Below are 18,308 nucleotides of genomic sequence, written 5' to 3'. Positions count from 1 at the left end.
ACTTTTTCGGCAAGTTTCTAATAGTTTTAAAGATGCAAAGAAGTAAAATCATTCTGAAATGTTTCAGGGAGGGTTTTTTTGGTGGGTTTTTTTACATGCAGCTGTAATTCCGAGTGTCAGCTGTGAGGCTCTCCACACGCACCTCCAGGCATTTGGGGGGGTGAGAGGGTTTCATACTCAAAAAAAAAAAGAACCCCAAGATCCCTACCAAGCCCAGCAGCTCCTTGTTTGTTTTTACGAGCGTGCTGTCACCCACTGTTGTTAATATTCGCACTGGCTTGGTGGCCCACAAACGTCCCATCCCCATCAGCAAGGTGGCAGGGAGCTGCTCACCACAAACCCAAGTGGGTGGTGTTGGCAAGGCCGGGGAATTTGCAGCGCTCCTGGGTGTCGGGTGCTGGGTGAGGGGGAGTCCTGCTCTCTCTGCCAATGCTGGGACCCTCCTGCTCCTTTGTCTGGGACTGGGGGCCGGGAACCGGCTGGCAGGGAGCTGAGAGAGGCCACTGAAATGGCTTCTCCCAGCCCAAAATGAGGGGGGGAGCATGTTTGGAAAGGCAGCACCCTGTGTTTTTGGTGCTGAGGGATGTGGAAATCCAGCCCCCAGCCGTGGGGGGCTGCGGTGCAGCTGGTGGGGGTCCGGGCTGGCACAGCGAGGGCACCCCAGTTCCAAAACACTGCAGTGAGTCCCCCAGTCCTGGTGCGCTTCCCCCTCCCTCCCCAGCCAGCGGCTGCTGCACTGGGACTCAGCCTTTCTCCTCCTCCTCCTCCTCCTCCAGCCGGCCTGGCCAGTCTCATCCACACCACTCTGCCGTTAGATAAACTTCCTTTCAAAGGAGTCTGCTTAATCCTCTATCTCCCCTCGGTCAGATCCCGCTCCAGCTGCCGGCCGGCCGGCGGGGCCGGGGGGAGGAAGAGGCCGGTTGCTGCTGAGTTATGAGCTATTTCTGACTCACGTCTACAACTTTCACAAGTCCTTTTGCAACACAGAAAGGGAGGAGGGGAGAGGAAGGCAGATCCAGTTCACTCCGGCAAAGCCGCCGGCCAGATGGGCAGGGAGGGGAGGCGAGAGAAAGCAGAGAAGGGGGGAACGGGATGTTGAGCGAGCGGCGAGCGAGCGCAGCCCGTGAGCATCGCAGCCAGGGAAGCAGCAAGGGATAGGCAGGAGAAGTGCAGGCAGGAGAAGAAGCGCAGGCAGGGACACACACCCATGGAGGGGAACGAGGCGCCGGTTACCGGAATCTGACTTCACCCTCGCTGCCTTTGTCCTTCGCAGACATTTTCCATGCAGTGACTGCATTTCCTTCCTGCAAGCACCACTGGAAAAAGCCGCCTGTTTGTGCCGCAGAAGCCCTGACTAATTCCCACTGCTCGTACCCGGCTGCTGCTTCCCAACCTGATGGAGCAGCTTGGGGGGGCTCTGGGCTCCCCCTCAGCCCCCCCCGGTGCCACCAGCACCGGGATGGCACTTGCTGCCAGCTGAGGCTCAGCCGTGCCCTGGCCATGTGGCTCGCCAAGCCGGGAGAGGAGCCACCGATTGCCCATCCCAGTCCCGGCTCTCGCCACCCTCACGTTGCCACACCGGCTCAGCCTGGCATAGGGAGGACCTCCAGCTCTGAGAGCGCTTGTGCTAATTACTTTCCTTTGTTAATTAAACCCACGTGGCTCTAATAAGGTAACCTGCTGTTCTCCGATAAATTTAATTAGCCTGAAGGGAGAGCCCCTCCGCACAGCTATTTAAATTGTCACTTTCCATCGCTTGGGCTTTGCTTCTTTCTGCTTCCCCCTCTCCCCAGGTTCACAGCCCTCTTCTGCCCCTTTCCTTCCTATTTTCTGCCCCTTCCCTTTAGCAGAGGAGAAGAGCAAAGGGGAGGTCCCCCCTCCCTTATGGGAGCAGGGTGCTGTACCCACCCAAAGCCCCGTTTTCCTGCCCGTGCCACACACACCCCCACCCCAGATGGGCCTTTATCCTGTCCCAGCGGTTGTCCCATGCTGGAGGACCTGCCCCGGCTCCAGCCCCAAAGGACTGTCCCTTATCCAGCCCCTGCACCCTGCTCACAGCACCCGCCATCAATCCTGGGGTGCCCTGACCCTGGAAAACAGCAGCTCCCTACCCAAAATGCTGTCCCCAAGGTACAGTGGCACACAGTGACCTTCTCTCCCTTACCCCGCCTGGAGCCAGCCCTCCCCTTTCCCACCACACCAGCACACAATGGGGACCACACCCCCCCAACACCCCAAAAAACCCCCAAGAAATTTCTGGAGGTTTACAGGGGATTTAACTCTTTATGGGCTCCTGGTGTGCTTTCATCATCCCGGAGATGGAGGCGACGTGCGTTTGCACGTGCACTTTCCCACAGCATCAGTTTACAGCCGAGCCCTTCCCAAAAAGGGGGTGACGGGGGGGGGGACACACATCTTTGGGGCTCACCTGCACCGCCGGCTGCTTGCCCTCATTGCTGCTGGGGGAGCTCAGCCCCGTGGCCTGCTGCAGCAGGAACTGGCGTGCCACCTGGAGAGCCTGCAAAAGAGAGACAGCAGGGTGGGCAGGAGGAAGGCTGCCCCTCTTACTCCTCCTCCCTCCTCAGGGCACCACTGCCCCTCCAGCTCCCCAGAGCAGCACCCAGACGTGGGGCCGGCCGGCCTGGTTCTCTGTGGGCTTGATTCAGGGGGGAAGGGCAGCGCTCCCTGATGCTCTGTCCTGCCACACCAGTACGACCAGTACACCCCGTTACAGACCACTGCTCTCCCTAACCCCTGGAAGACCATGGGGACTTGGGGGCAATCCTATCCTCTTCCACAAACCCTCACCCCACCTTCAGCAAGTCACCAGCTCCAGCAACTTTGTGCCTTTGGCAGCTTTTCACGGGGGTCACCCCCAGCCTCTCCCAGTCCTGGCACAGGCGTCCCCCAGCTGGGCACAACCAGCACCCGACCGAAGGTCCGGCGGAGGGGCCGGCTCCCGGCTGATTTATTCCACCCTTGCACGGAGCCACCGCTACGTTTCTGCTGCAGCTGACATCCCTTGTGGCCAAAGCTACCGTGTATATTTAATTTTACATCTGATTGTTACGCCAGAGCACCAAAAAGTCCCAGTCACCGCCCAGATTCGGGTCAGGCCAAGTGCAGGCTGACACCCTGAATTAATAATCCATGGACACGTCTGCACGGAGTTTATGGTGATGCAGGAGGAGTTCAGCAACTTGCACAAGCGACCAAGATGAAACCTGCTTGGTTTTATGGGTGTTTGCCTAGAAAGAGTTATGGGTTCCCTTGAGTGCAGGGATGAAGGTGTCTCTCTGGGATGTCACACAACGGGCAGAAGTGGGAGAAACCGATGTAAATTGATAAAAAACACTTGTGGAAACACACGCGGGCACAAGCAGCCGTGAGTGAGCACAGCAGTGCCGGCAGCCAAAGCAAGCAGGTGAAATGAAGGAAAAACCTGCAAAGAGACAAGGAAGAGAGAGGAGCAAGTGCGAGCCAGCAGAAGAGCTGGCTGGTCACAGGCGAGCGTGGCCGAGGGCGAGAAAAGGAGCTTCATTCAGGAGCAGAGAGCCAGGAGAGGGAAGAAAGCTCTAAGGAAAACAACCCTGCGGTACCCGGCTGCTGCTCCCAGACCTGCTTCCTCGTACACTCCTTATTTTTGCTTTTAAAGAATTTTTTTCTTTTTTTTTGGGTACATTTCTGAACAACCAAGTCATTGTAGCCCTGCCTGCAGGACAGGTTTGCATTAGGGCCCGGCGCGGGGTCAGGGCCCGGCTCGGCGGTGCCGCGGGTTCCCCCGGCTGTCATCACCCCGGCCGTAAATCACCGCCCCGGCTTCCAGGAGGTGGCCGCACGCCCCAAGAAAGGGCCGCTTGTTAATTCTCCGCATTTCCAGCTATAAAGAAGAAAGCCCCCAGCCCGCACGCCGCCTCTCCATCCCTCCCTGCCAAACCCGCTTGCCAACCGGCGCGGCATCGCCCATGGTGTGGATGCACCTCAACGCACCGCTCCAGCCCACTCGCTATTTATTTAACGTCTGCGAAACAAGGAGCACCCACAGCACCCTTAAAGAGCTGCTCGACAGAGCACCCACAAAGACTCACCACCTGCATTTAATCAAGCGGTGCCATTTCACGCACAGGGGGTTGCTCGGGAAGAGTGTGCGTAACAGATCTGAAGCAAAGGGTGTCCGAGCCGCGTCACCTTTTTTTTTGTGGATAAATCTGACCCACTCCTTGCATGTGGACAGGTATTAGAAGCGCACTTACAAAATAAGAGGTAATTTTAAAGTTGCTGCAGAATCTGGAGCCTGTGAGCAGATGGTTTAGCAGACGCAGCCTTACTTTTTTTATTAAAAAAACCATTATCATTTCCTAGCAAGGGACGCAAACCCAACAGCTGTGCCCCAGATGCAGTGCAGGGCACTCTCTGCCTTGCCCGGCTGCATTTTTTGTCACCATGTGCGTGAAACAAACGGCCCCAAGAAAGTCAAAAGCCCAGGAATTTCAAAAGCAGATGGGATCCTAACATCATGAATCGCTGGGGCTGCACCCAGGAGCAGCCAGAACCCAGCGTGCCCAGAGCTGCCCTGTCCCACTGCCTCTCCCCGAGCACCCCAGCTGCTGGGGATGCTCAAAAACTGCGTGACCCCCAGCTTTGCAAACTCACTTTATCCAAACGATTAAAAAAATAAAATCCTTGAGGACAAACGTGGCGATTTGCTGCTGGGAATCACTGTTGGTATGAACCCGTGGTCCAAGCCCCAGAGCTGATGCAGCCAGCACAAGGCAACGCTTCTCTGTGTGCATGTTATTTCCCTGTTATTAACAGTAATAGATGTGCATCGGTAATGTGAACACAAAAACCATGTGACAGTTATGACAGCTCAAGGTCTGATATTTTAATTACTTTTTGAAATGAAAACAGTAATTCCAGTTAAAAGCCAAGGGTGGAGGAATTCAATCGATGGCTGCTCAGCACCAGCGTGTAGCAGAGCTGGCAGGTCCACAGCACCCACCCGAGGATGGGTGCTGGACCACTGGCTGCGTCCCGTGTGTGCACACAGGCTGCCTGAGCTTTACCTCATTTTCCACGTGTTTGACAGAGGTTTGCAGGGATTTGGTCCTTCCATCTGCACCACGTGAAATTCCTCTGGTGTTTGTAAGGACCATCTCACGGAGGTCAGGCAAGTCCCTGCCCCAGCCCAACAAAAATCTCTGCAGCAGGTATGGAAAATACAGCCAAGAGGGGAAAAACAGAAGAGACATCATGCCAGCACCCAAGCAAAGCGCTAGGCAGGACCTCTCCCAGAATCTCTCTTTCTAAACCCAAATCCTGGCTGGCCCATGGGTGCCACTGAATCCCCAGTGCCCAGCTGGCTCAGCCCCACCGCTGGCCGCCCACCCCGCGCTGCCTCTCAGGGGGGAATTTAATTCACTCCCCGCTGGCTCTCTCACTTTGTTGTGCTCTGAAGCACGAAATTACAAGATTTACAGGAAAAAAAAAAAAAAAAAAAAATGACACGGCCTTACAATTGCTCACAGGGGCCTCTCTGCCAGCGCCCCGGAGCTGCCCCCTCCCTTCCTCCCCACCACCCAGCAGCGATTTCCACTTAAGCCTAAATTCAGCTCAGCCTGCAAACGAAGGACGACTTGGCTGGCAGCACCCAGGCCTGCAAACCTGTTGCACAGCTGCACAAGGCAGGTGGAGCCCCCGGAATTGAATTTCTGGATGCAGAGCCCTGTGTTATATTTGTTACCCCCATCCCAGAGGGCAGGAGGACCAGCCCAGTGCTGGGGGGATAAAGCCTTTCCGCAGGGTTGAGCGAGGGAGGCAGCACCCACAACCTCTCCTTAGTGAGAGGCGAAAGCAGAAGGGAGAAAATCTCCCCCTGTGGGAGTGGACTTCTACCTCCTGGCTCTGCGAACCGCAGAAAAAATGATTTAAAAAAAAAATATAAAATTGTATCCTGCTGCATGGTGTTATTCAAGAGTCATTAGCACGTTACTCGTAATTAGGAACGAATGAGTTGTGTCAAATTCATCATGCTCCTGGATGGCTCCCTTTGATCAGCAAATTATCCCATAAAAAAGTTTTGTAATGTCTCAGACACTTACATCAAGAGCTGATGCTGTTTGGCTTTGCCTTCCCCAAGAGCAGCGGCAGCAACACGTTTCAAAGCTGAGGAAGAGGATGGTGACCCAGATTTAGCTGGAGGTGGCCCACAACTACCCCAGGCTGCGTGGGGACACATCACACACCAGGTTTTTGCAAGGAGAGATGTTGGAAGGTGTGTTCTGGGACAGGGTCAATAAATAAACCCCGCTGGGACGAATCCCAGGCGTGGGGAAGGCTCTGTCCAGGCAGCACACACTGCCAGGACCAGCTCCGAGCTGCTCCCGTGGCAGCAGAGGTTTCCCTGCCATGGAAGGGGGCTCCTGGGGTACCCAGCCTGTGGGGATGTTCGTCTCTCCCTGGAGACACCAAATCTCTCCAGTTTGCTGGATAAACCAAGGCTGGATCCTCCCCTGCCCTGACTTCTCATCCTCCAGCGGGGAATCAGCCCGTCATCCCGGCTTCTGCCCAACGTACCTGGCGATCATCACTAATTCTTCCCCCAAAGGCCTGGGGGGTTCCACACCTCCACTCCTGTACGTGATGGAGGTGTTCCAGGACGGCTTTTGGCTGCCTGCCCCACAGCAAATGCCACAAACTTCCCTTTCTCCCACGGGGAACACCAGGTCCCATCAGGCCCCAGCGATGGAGAAGCCTCGGGAGAGGCGACAGCGGCTCCCATCCCACTTCAGCCCCTACGTTAAGCCCTCACCCGTGTCTGGCAACTGCCTTTTCCTCCTCAAAACCTGCCCGAGCTGCGTCTCTGCGAAGCCTCCCATTTCCTGGTCGAGTTGGGAAGAAATAGGTCAAGAGGTTCAAAAAAGTTTGGCAAGGATGGAGACATCCATGGGTCCTTCTAAAAGCACAAGCCCCAGCCTCCCGAAGAAATCAAAAAGGGCAATGGAAAATCTTGCCTGGGGTATTTGAAAACTACCTTATTCTACCAGGTATTTTATTTTACGAGGGTGTACTTTTTAATTATGCCCGGACGCTCCAGCTGCCGGAGCCAAAAGCAGCGTGGTGGCTGCCTGCCGCGCAGGGGGAGCGGGTTCACCCGGCCCACGATGGGAACCGCTGCCCAAAAATAGCCAAGGGATTTTCCACCTGGACAGGATCAAAGCTTTGCATGGGGTTTTAACCTCCACTGAGCGAAAAGCCACCCTAAAAATGATAGTAAACCAAGAATTTTGCAAGGAAGGGGGCAGAAAGAGGATCTACAAAGAGAGTCTGTATCTTCCCTTTTCCCTCTGTTCCATTTGGAGGGTAAGAAAGAGGTTGGGAAGGGATGAAAAAATGTTTTTAAAAAAAAGAAAAAGATTTTTTACACTAACCTCATAAAAATGACATCGTCACATTCCAGAATTAGAGCTATTAAAACAACACACACACACGGATATTTTTAGATGGATATTAATGGTAAATGATGCCATATTGAGAAGCACTTCCACCCAGCCCAGCCCCAGTCTTGCTTAACCAGAACCAAATGGCTCAAAGAGATCAAAATTAACAAAAATGACACAATTCTTCACAGGAAAAAAAAAAGAAAAAAAAAGAAAAAAAAAGTCCTTTTTACAATCGGCTCTGTGCCTCTCTCGGCCCCAGCTGTTCACCCTTTTGCTGCACACACTAATGCTTCTGGACTTTACTCCTCCACTCTTGACTCTTCAATCCTCGCAGGCGAGGGGTTAAACCCATTTCCACTAATGAAGAACACAAGGAACAAGCTCCTGACAATCCCACCCCATGGAAAAAAAAAAAAAAAGGAAAAAAAAAGAAAAAAAAAAAAAAGGAGAAAACCCCTCCTGCATTTGTACTCAGTAAAATATGAAATATAAATCAAGGAACCTAATAGAGAGATGAGTTTCACTTAAGTGCTCTGGTCTCATTTTTATCTTAAATACCCTAATAATAGCGGATTACACAATATATTTGAGATGTGATCACATGTTTTATGGAACGGTATCTTTCCTATGGCAGAGAAGTGCCTCTCTCCCCCATCCACACCCTTCTTTAACTACCAAAAAAGTCTGATTTGCTTCTTTTTTTTTTTAAAAAAAAAGTCTTATTTTTGTTTAATAACTTAACATTTCTTTGACATGTGTCTGCCATAAACGGCAATATTTTTTTTCTTTTGCATAATAAAAAAACCCGAACAACACTACAGCAGCTGGATTTTCCAGATGGCTCCTTTTCCATGGGATTGCAAGTTGGAAAGAGCTACCGTGCGGCTGCCGGGCTCGGGGAACTTTCCCCACGATTCCCCCAGCACATCCCTACTACGAGCACCTCTGAGCTTTCACCCTCTGCACCCCAAAGCTGTAACGATCCCCAAAACCCAGCCCCTCCGCACCCCACGGCTTTAAACCCCGTTTAAAGATAAGAGTTAGAGATAAGAATTGGAGACCCAGGATTTTTTGCAGGAATTCAAGGGAACTCTGGAGAGACCCAAATCACGGGGGAGCAGCACCCGTTCAGCACGCAGCCCTGCACCCCAATACCCAAGCTGGACATCCCCCATCCTTCTCCCATGGCAGGGATGTGACGCCCCCATCACCCCGCTGCCCCCATTTCCTGCCCAACCTTCCTCCACCGAGGATTACGGGGAGGGGGAGGCCCCAGCGTGGCGGGGGGGGGGGAGAGGAGCCGGCCCCCACGTTAAAAACTCATTAATGTGCAAAGGCGGCAGGGCCCTTTGGAGCCCGGTTAGAGGATGTCAGCGCGCTGGAGGTCTCGCCACGTTCCCACAGCAACGGCGGTGGGAGACCCCGGCCGGCGGGCAGCCCTCCCATGCCCCCGGCCGACCTCTCCCCTCCGCCAACCCCGGCACAATGCGGGCGCGCGCTATTCAAGCTTTTCAACCGAATCCCACCATTGAAATCCAGGGATTTAACCCAAACGCCATCCCCTGGGCTGGGGGGAGAGGGAGAGAAGGGAGGGAGGGAAGGGAAGGGAGGAGGATGCTCCAGCCCCGCTGAGGAGGGGGATGTCCTTTCCCCATCCCATCCCACTGGGCTCCCGCTCTCCCGCCAGACTCTCCGGGCCACGGGATGCTCTGAAGTCGTGTAGATCAGGGTGGACAGACGGACCAGGCACAGCTGAGGGTGGTGACAGAAAGCCGTGCTCTGCGGTGAAGCAGAGCCAGCGCTGCAGCTGGCAACCCCAGTCTGGGCAACGCCAGCCTGGTGCAGCTGGACACCAGCATCCTCTTGCTCTGGGGATTCCTCAGAGGCCAGCAAAGAGCCTCGGGGGGGTCCCTGAGCACCCTATAATACACACACCTCCCCTCAAGCTCTCACCCAGGGCACTCCCCTCCGCAAAGCCTCCTCAGAGAGTTTTAACTCAAGCAGTCCCTGCAAACAAGCCCCTCAAGGGCTGTCTGAGTTCACCCTTTCAAAAGCAGAGAGACTGCAGGCACGGAATAAAGTCAAAACCTTTCACCAAAAGGTGCAAATCCAGACAAAATCAAGGTCAGAGCACGGGCCCCTGGGGAGCTGCATCAACCAAGCAAACCCCTAGGACACAAAGTTTTAAGCCACCAGTGGCCCTTCAAGCCCAGGTTGGGTGGTTGAGGGGTGGATTTCCACCCCTCCGGGCTTCCTAATGTTTCTTAGGAATTTCATAGAGTTAAATAAGGATTGAGTGCCGACATTTCAGGAGCTGCGGTGGAGCTGGGACGGAGGAGCTGTCAGACGGGAATAGCCCAGTGGTCCGAGAGCCTGCCTGCAACAAGGGGCGAATGCTGGATGCTCCCGAGGATGGTGTAAAGCCTTCATAAAGCACCTAATTGTGCAAAACTCTATATATGGGGACATTTATTCCTGACCCCAGCTGGTGCTCAGCCTGTTCCCTGAAGCATGAAGATTGATAGTCCTTGGGATGGTTCCTTTTTTTCCCCCCAAGGTGCTGTCATTGCAGATGTCATTTGTTTTTGGAAGTTTACCAAACCCTCTGCCTTAATAATTCCACGTGCCGGCAAGTTTCCCAGGGGAATTACACCAGGAATCCAAAAGAAAAAATGCAAAAGGGTGAAATTAAACATCACCTGTGCTTCGGGCAGGGCAGGAGTTACCGGGTTTGCTCAGGGAGCAGCATCCACAGGGATGTGCCAACAGCAGCAGCGCTCTGCATCGCCTAAAGCCCCTTTATTCCTTATTTTCTGGAGGAGATAACCCCGTTTCACAACCACGCTTGCCCACCCTCTGGTTTGCACCGTTTTGGCCATGCAGGAACAAGCATCTCCTATTCACCCCCGGCTCCGGCTGCCGCTCAGCGAAATTCGGGGCCGCCCTCGGCGCGGGGAGGGGAGCGAGCGGCGGCTCCTTCGGCAGGGGTGACTCGCAGCAGCATTACACGCATGATTACCCTTCAGATCAGGGGAACAGGGGCTTAACTGCGTGAGAAACGGCTGTTATTCAGGTAATGGATTTACAGCACTCACTACTAAAGTATCAGACACAGCAATTTTTTACAGCTTTCACGCTGGAATTTATGGCTCAGGGAGGCGATCTCCATACGAGGCAGGGATCATTGCCTTATTTAGTATCCGAGGAGGAAAATTTATGTTTTTGCCAAAGTTTGTTTTGAAAGGTAACCTGCAAGCACGCACACATGTCCCCCCTCCCCACGGCCGCCCGGGCGTGCATGGTGCAAGGAGAGACGTGTGCCACGCAGCTCCCGGGCACAGGCTCCCTGAGGGGCACAGCCAAGGACAGAGCTGCTGCATGCACCTCACGGTCACACGTGTTTTTGGCCACGTGTGTGAGGTTAATTCTTCAGCTGAAGGCACCAGGAGCCCCAGAAAATGGGGGACCACTGACGGTCACGCACCTGGATAACCAAACACAGACTCAGAGAAAACCTGCTCCTCGTTTTACAGCCGACAGGTCTTTGCCCTCACAGCCCTCTCCTTTCCCTGCACCACCTTCCCAACCCTGATGGGGGACAGAGCGGGCAGACCCCACAAGCACAGGCAGGACACCCCCCCCAAAACACAGCCACCTCTGGGGCAGCAGGCACCACGCACGAGCTGCATGGATAGATGGGCTCCATCTCCAGAGGGCTGTGCACCCCAAAGGACAGGCACCTGCTTTTTGGGGCAGCACTTACACCCCAGCTTCGAGAGGGATGACCAAGCCTGGCACAACCCATCTCCTGGGCCAGCCCCAAGGGCGAGGGGAAGGTTAAAATGGGGTGTTTCCCCAAAACCAAATCCTCAAATGACCCAGTTCTGTGTTGCCTTGTGTAAGAGAAGGAAACGGGGTGTCCCTCCTACCTGCTGCTGCTGGAAGTGCAGGAGCTCCACGGGGCTCATCTCGCCGTTGGTCTCCCCGCTCGTGGCTCCTTCGCGCCCTCCACCCCCTCCGCCGCCGCCCGCGCCGCCCCCACCGCCATCGGGCTGGTTGCTGAGGCTGCTGACCCCGTTTTGGCTGGAGGGAGTGGACCGTATCGTCTCCGAGGCAGATTCAACCATCATGACTTGCTAGCAGGACCTAAGGAGGAGGAAGGAGAAGAGAGCAGAGGTTGAGAAAAGAGTCTGAAATCCCTGGCTGGCACCCCCACCACCGCCTGTCCCACACCCCATCCTCAGCCTGCCCCATCTCCGAACCCTGTGAGGTCCGGCAGGGAGATGTAGGGATGGGATGTCAAACCCCAAACAGTTTTAGCTGCGTTGAATTTACTCCCAAAAAAAAAAAAAAAAACGTGCAGCAGCGTGAGCTACCATGAACACGCTGCCAGCCCTATACAGCACCAGGGCAAGGCAAGCACAGCCCATGTCCATTCGGAAAACACCGTATTTCCAGCTTTCTCCCAGCCTGATTCAAGACATAAAACCCCTAAATCCAGGCATTTTTGACAGAACCCAAAAATATTTCACTGGGAGATGCTGGAGACAGCAAAGCTGAAGTTTCAGTGAGGCTGCACCAGCGTGGAGCCTGTGCCATATATTTCACCGTGAAAATCTCAACAAAGTTGACACGTTTCCACAAAGCGCTTCGGCTCCCAGCAAACCAGCACTTCCCAGCAGGAAAAACCACCCGGCAGAAAGTTTGCTGCCAGGTCGAGGAAGCCCAAAGGTACCGCGGAGCCGTGACACGGCAAAACGAGAGCGCGGCGCCACTCCAGAAAACATCACTCAGAAAATCCTCTTTCTCCCAGACATTTCCATGCACCCCCTCCTTCTGTTATACCCCTCGGATGCCCTCGAAGGACCAAGCCGGGCGCTTCGCCCTTCAACACAGCGCAGGGGCTACAACACGGCGTGTTTCCAGCCCCGCACAAGCCCCTGGCAGCTGCGTTTTGCAGCTCTTGCAACTTCATTTCAGGCGATCACGGGCTTCCCTCCCGCAAGGCAACAGCGCAACCCTTTGCCTCCGCGGATGGGTTTCATCCCTGTGAATTCTCCCTGCCTGTCGCCCCGTTACACCAGGGCAGAACTGCCCGGAGCTCCCCGGGCCCCGGCTGCAGGGCTGGTGTTGGTAAGGGTGCCCGTGGGCCCTGCTCCCATCCCAGGAGCAGCCGTGGGATGCCGGGAGCCTCAGGGCAGCCGCCCGGAGCTCTGCTGGGCCAAGGCAAAGCTCCTGGGCCACCACTCTGAGCTGGGGGAAAGCACTGAGCACTGGGAGAGCCACCGGGAAAGCTCCTTGCACCCCAACATGCAGCTGGCTGCACGAGAGCTGGGAGCTAAGTGCAACCCTTACCTCCCTGATCTTAAATACTATTTAAATTAAGGCAGACTGGCTCAGGGAGGGACTCCCAAGGAGTTACAAGGTTTGGTTTCAGAGCGATAAGACGAAGAGTCTTTGCTCAGTCGGGTTTGATTAGCGGGCAGCGTGTTTGCTGTGAACCTGAGGGTCCCCTTTTTTGGGAAAAACTCCGGGATCTGAGCAGGCACTGGAGGGAACGCAACCACCGCATCCAGCATCAAATGCTGCCGCTCCAGCCAGCAACCGCCAAGCTCCCAGGGCTGCATGCAGCCCTGACACACACACACAGAAATCGGGGGCACGGGAAGCCCCACCGAATCTGAGGGTCTCTCCCTCCACCCCAACACACACTTTGCTCTGTGGAAAAGCAGAGGAGACAGTTTTATCTCATTCAATCCGGCTCCTTCCCCACCGGCGGGTGCCGGAGCGGGATCAGCATTCACCCACCACCATTCGCTGGTGAGTTTGAAACAGGAGAGTAATAAAAAAAGAAGGACAGGGAGAAGAAATACTGTTTCTCCCTTTTTCTTCTCTTTTCTCCCCCGTCTTCCCCCCCTCCCACCCCAAAAGACAGAAAGACAAACCGCGAACAACATAATTGCTGAAATGTGGCGTGTAATAATAGCTATTCAGAAGCTGATCATTCATATTAAACAGGGTGAAGCAAGCTTCTCATTTGCATGTTTGAGATTATATGCATTTCAAAAGTCATTTCCGCAGGGTATATGACTGACATTAATTCCCATGTGGAGCTGCCGGCTCCCTCCCGCCGTCCTGGTGCTACCAAACCCGCGCAGGGTGACACACCAGTGGCTGCGGGAGAGTTCAAGGTTAACGGGATTACTGGGCTTTGGTTTTATCTGAAGAACAGGAGCTGGGGGAAGAGTGTGGCACGGTCGGAGCAGCGTCCCGAGAAAGGACCAGGGAGGGATGGGATGCTCACCTACGAACGATGTGTTAGGAGCAAAAAAGCTGGAAGAAAGAAAACACCTTTTGCCCTCGAAAACTACATTTGCTCCTTCTCCCTTGCTAACGTCAAGCAAGAGCCTAAAGAAATATTAAATTATTGCTGTTTCTTTTCTCATTTTCCTTGTGAAATCCGCTGCCTGCTCCGCATTTCGACCAGGCAAGCAGCCCCACGGGGAAAGCCGGGCTCTGCCCATGTCCGGCAGTCACAAGGCATCACCACGGCCAGAAACTCGGCAGGATTCAAAAAGGGATTTGACTTTTATACGGAGAACAAGAATATCCAGAGTTACAACAGGAAGTATTAAAAAAGGAAAAAAAAAAAAGTTTTTGGAAAGGATATAAAACTTTCCTGGCTTCGGGGCATAAATTGAAGCTTAACTATTGGGAATTAGGAGGAAATCTCTTCTGGTGGAGGAGCTGTAACCATGGGCTTGCTCTGTCATCCCTGGCCCCTGCCAGAGGCGGGATGCTGGAGCAGATGAACCGGCGCTGGGGTCCAGCTGGGTGATTCCCGCAGCCCGGGACACCAGGCCAGTTGGGTTCTCTCTCCAAGTCTAGTAAAACTCAACTTCCCGTTCGCAAACCCTACTGGGATGCTGGTGTGTCTGGGTTCCCAACACTGCAAGGGAAGTAATAAAAGAAAGTAATCATAATAATAATGAAAATATTTCCATTCATATAAAAGTTTCACAAAACCTTAAAGAAAAAAAAAAAATGAAGCCAGTGTCTGCAACGTTATAAAGTCGATTTAAATTAGGAACGAGTGCTTTTCCAGCCAGGACTGATCCGGGACGACTGAAGCTGCATTAGGATGAGCAAAACCCAGCTGCACGACCGGCTGCGAGTGCTGAAGCACACGTGCATCCCCGCACATGGACGGATGGCTCTGCAGCATCCCAGCTCCCGCTCTTCATCTAGGTTTTTTAGTTCAAACACATCCAATAATTTAGGGATTCTCCATACGCTGGCATCCAAAGGGCCTAATCGGGATCAGACCTTCCCCCAGGCATAAAGGCAGGGCCCCTGTCCAGACAGTCACCGCAGAAGATACAACACCCAGATAAAGTAGAAAAGGATGGTTTTACTTAAAAGGGGAGGGGGAGGAGACCCCTCTAATGGCAATGAGCAAGAGAAGCTGTGCAAATGGATTGCTAATTACCATTTCAGACACAAAATCACTTCACCGAATAAGCACTCTGCTTTTTTTTTTTTTTTCCCCCCCTTTTACTTAAACGCACACCTTGCGCAGGACAAAGGAAAGGAAACGGAGAACTACATACGGAGTAAAGAATCCCCCTGCCTTTAGCAGTACCATATGGCAATGAGAGTATATTAATTACCGTTGCTTTTTAATTAACAATTGCTTCATCTGAGCAGTAACATTTCCTTGACATCCCCTGACTCGCCGCTAACCTGTAAAGTGCACACGCCATGCCAAGTCATCAATTCATTTTTATTGACATCCCCCCCCCTCCAAACAGGCACGATACCAGGGTTTTCCAATTAACACCTCCACACTCTCTAATTAGCACAATTAACAGACTGATGGATGCCCAGAGCTTCCCTGCAAGGGAGGGTGCAGATCAGCTGGCCAGGCTGTCGGACACGGCTCCCGTCGTGTGCACGTGTGCCCGACACGCGTGTGCCACGCTCCCCGGGGTCCCCCGGGAGCACCACGTGTGTGCCGTGACACGGAGCTCGGCATCGCCACGGAGCCTTTCTAAACCTCAGCAGAAAAGGGAGGATGAACATGGAAGCGAGCGAGCCGGCAGACTCAAAGCAAAGATTTGCACCAAAGGACGTGGCATCTTTAAGAAAAGGCAGAGCAGGTGAAGCATTTACAGAGTGATTTCTCCCCAGAAGCTCCTAACAGATTTTGGGGCATCCAGACCCACCCGAAGCGATGTTGCTTCTCCACCTAATTCAGCTCCACGGACGTGAAAATTAAACAGCGCTCCACAGCCCTCGGGACCTGCAGAAACAGGTACAGCCAAGACCACGAGCTCCTAAGAAGCCTCAACACCTATTTTAGCTGCTTCTTCTATTTTTAAATATCCTCAATACCACGATCCTCAGGGGCTCTGTAACTTTGGGCTGCCCTTCGTGGGCTGCTGGCAGGACCAGAGCCACACACAGACCTGGGCACCTCCTCCCCGCTGCCAGCGGGTCCCTGTCCCCATCCCCACGCTGACAACCTCGCTTTCCCCAGATTCAAACCCAAAAAGCACCCCCAGCTCAAAACCACCACCCGGGAGGGTTGAGGAGGAACAGTGGGGAACACCAGCAGGAAAACGCTCCCCACCACGTCTCCGTGAGCAGAGCAAGTCCCCGGCACCGAACCACATTTTGCAAGGGACAGCAGAGGTGACACCACACATGCACAAGTGGCCCAATACTGTGATGCTCTGGAGGCTTTTTCCACCTTTCCCACCACATCCCGGCCGCAAAGCTGTTCTGCAGACCCTTCCTCCTAACTCTGGCCTCTCCAGGCCCCAGAGGGGAGCTGCCCCACGGCTCCCCCCCCGACAGCAGGAGCCAGGCGTGCTGGCAGCCTCTTCAGCGGGTACTGGCAGATGATGGAGGAGCACGGACTGAGCAAATTCCCCCCGCTAAGCTGACGGAAGTCCTGCGGGATGCGCCCCTGCTCGTCTGAGAGATGAGGACTCGATCCCAGGCACAGGATCTGCTCTGAGCTACGGAAAGTTGAGCAACCTGACCGTCTGGATCCGCCACTCCGAGGCTTTAGGAAGTGGCTCACTAATCTTAAAAGGCTTTGGCTTGAAGAGAAGCAGCAGCCCAGATTGCTCGGAGAGTGGCTTTTTACCCTTTAATTAACACATAAACACATGGAAATGTGGAAAGGGGATTAAAATAAAAGTCTGGGGGAGCTGAAACGAATCTAGAGCATTACTGTAAATTAGAAGAGATTTAAGGAACCAAGGACTGGCTAAGCCTGGGCACCGCTTTAATGGGATCTCACCTCTGGGCACTTTCATCTCCCACTTTCATCTCGCTTCCAGCAACTTCTTTGGGAAGAACCGACCTCCAGGCACTCTTGCCCTTGCTGGTGGGCAGACCTTCCGCCCTGGAGCTCTCCTCACCTGCCCGGCACGATGTCATCACCACCCGGCCATCCCCGCGGGCACCGTCAGGCAACGGACAGCGTTTGCTGCTCCACAGAAATCAAGCAACAACGACCACAACGAAGGTTTTTTTCTCCCCCAAAAAAGGTGGGGTCATCTCACTCGAAGAGCCGGGAGCACACGTGGAAGCGTGAGCACCACCAACAGAAGAAACCCCAGGACCGTGCCGTGCACTACTCCTGCCCGGGTGCTGGTGAGCCCACCTGCCTCTCCAAAACACGTCTCCCTCGGAGCATCCTCTGCCCTCCAGAGCTCGCACCCACGCAGCGCCGAGGATGCCCCGACCAGCACCAACCCCACGGGAGATCCTCTGCCCGGCGCCCACCCCAGTGAGCCATCCCGCACGGGGACACGGGGCATCCCTGGAGACGCCGATGGCTGGTTTGGCACGTCTCCCACTCCCTGCCAAGCTTCAAGGCAAATAAAATCCCTTCGGGCGCGGACGTGGGGCTGGCGGGACGCGGGCTGGGCCGGTGCCGGGCACGTGCCGGGTGCCAGGGCTGCTGCTCCATCCTGCGCTTCCCTCGCTGCGCTCTTGAAAAGATTAAAAAAAAAGAGCCCCACTCCATCTCATTAAGAAAGTAAACACAAGAGCCGTCTAAGTGTCTAATTAAGCTTCTAATTAGTCCCTGCTTGTTACTAATGCAAATTAGATTACGCCGCTTAACTACAGCATGTCCACAACACCCTTGTTAATTGCGGCCTTTTGAAATTAAATTACTCCCTAATTAGCATATCAAAGCCATTGATTCGGAGCCAGGAAAGATGAGGGCAGGAGGAAGCCGAACGCCAAGTTTTGTTAATCAGGGACGTCTAATTAAATAGTGACGTGGTGCACGGGGGCTCCTGCCTCGCTGCTCAGGAGCTGCATGTGTGGGCCCAGGGGGACCCCAAGCGGGGCAGCACCCTCGGTGGGTGCCAGCCGGGTGGGTGCTGGTGGTCTGCACCCAGCCGTGGTTCACCGCTGCCATGCCGGAGCGTCCCGGTGAGTCGGGGTGCAGGTCCCGTATCCGCGCCCCGAGTGATGCACGCTGCAGCGAGCAAGGCTGCGGGGTAAAACCCGAGCTCTGGGAAGCCCCCATGGAGCTACATCTGGTGCCACGGTGCCAGGATCCGGCCCTGGCAGGAGGGAGGAAGGTTAAAGCACACCCCAATTTCTCATCCCCCCAAAAAAACTTGCTTTCCTTCTACCCGATGTGTTCCAAATGGGAATACAAAGGGAAAAACATCCCGAAACGCAGACACAGACCTGCAGCCCCTCGCACCCTTGGGTCTCCCCCTTCTCCAGCCCCCCACAGAGCACCCCTAAAATCCCCAGCAACCCACAGAGGAGCACAAGAGGCACCCAAGTGAGGACAGGCAGGGCTGGAAACAGGCAACCGCGTCTCTCTGC

General features: G+C 54.4%; 1 protein-coding gene across 14 annotated transcripts in view; it reads right to left on the bottom strand.

Moving 5' to 3' along the window:
• The window catches only part of FOXP4 (forkhead box P4), a 62,442-nt gene that overhangs the window by 28,285 nt on the left and 15,849 nt on the right, over positions 1-18,308 (bottom strand). For 8 of the 14 annotated variants that reach the window (XM_074925368.1, XM_074925365.1, XM_074925364.1 and 5 more), the window contains exons 1-2: positions 11,372-11,670; positions 2,429-2,518 (exon numbers count right to left, since the gene is read on the bottom strand). In XM_074925368.1, coding sequence (XP_074781469.1) covers positions 2,429-2,518; positions 11,372-11,572 — 291 coding nt within the window. In that variant the 5' untranslated portion in view covers positions 11,573-11,670. Of the gene's footprint in view, positions 1-2,428; positions 2,519-11,371; positions 11,671-18,308 lie in introns of those variants that run through there. The other 6 variants (XM_074925359.1, XM_074925360.1, XM_074925358.1 and 3 more) reach the window with 2 other exon arrangements.

This window comes from Athene noctua, chromosome 23 (assembly GCF_965140245.1).
Source record: "Athene noctua chromosome 23, bAthNoc1.hap1.1, whole genome shotgun sequence".
Classification (NCBI taxonomy): domain Eukaryota; kingdom Metazoa; phylum Chordata; class Aves; order Strigiformes; family Strigidae; genus Athene; species Athene noctua.
This window is presented reverse-complemented; position numbering and strand designations above follow the sequence as displayed.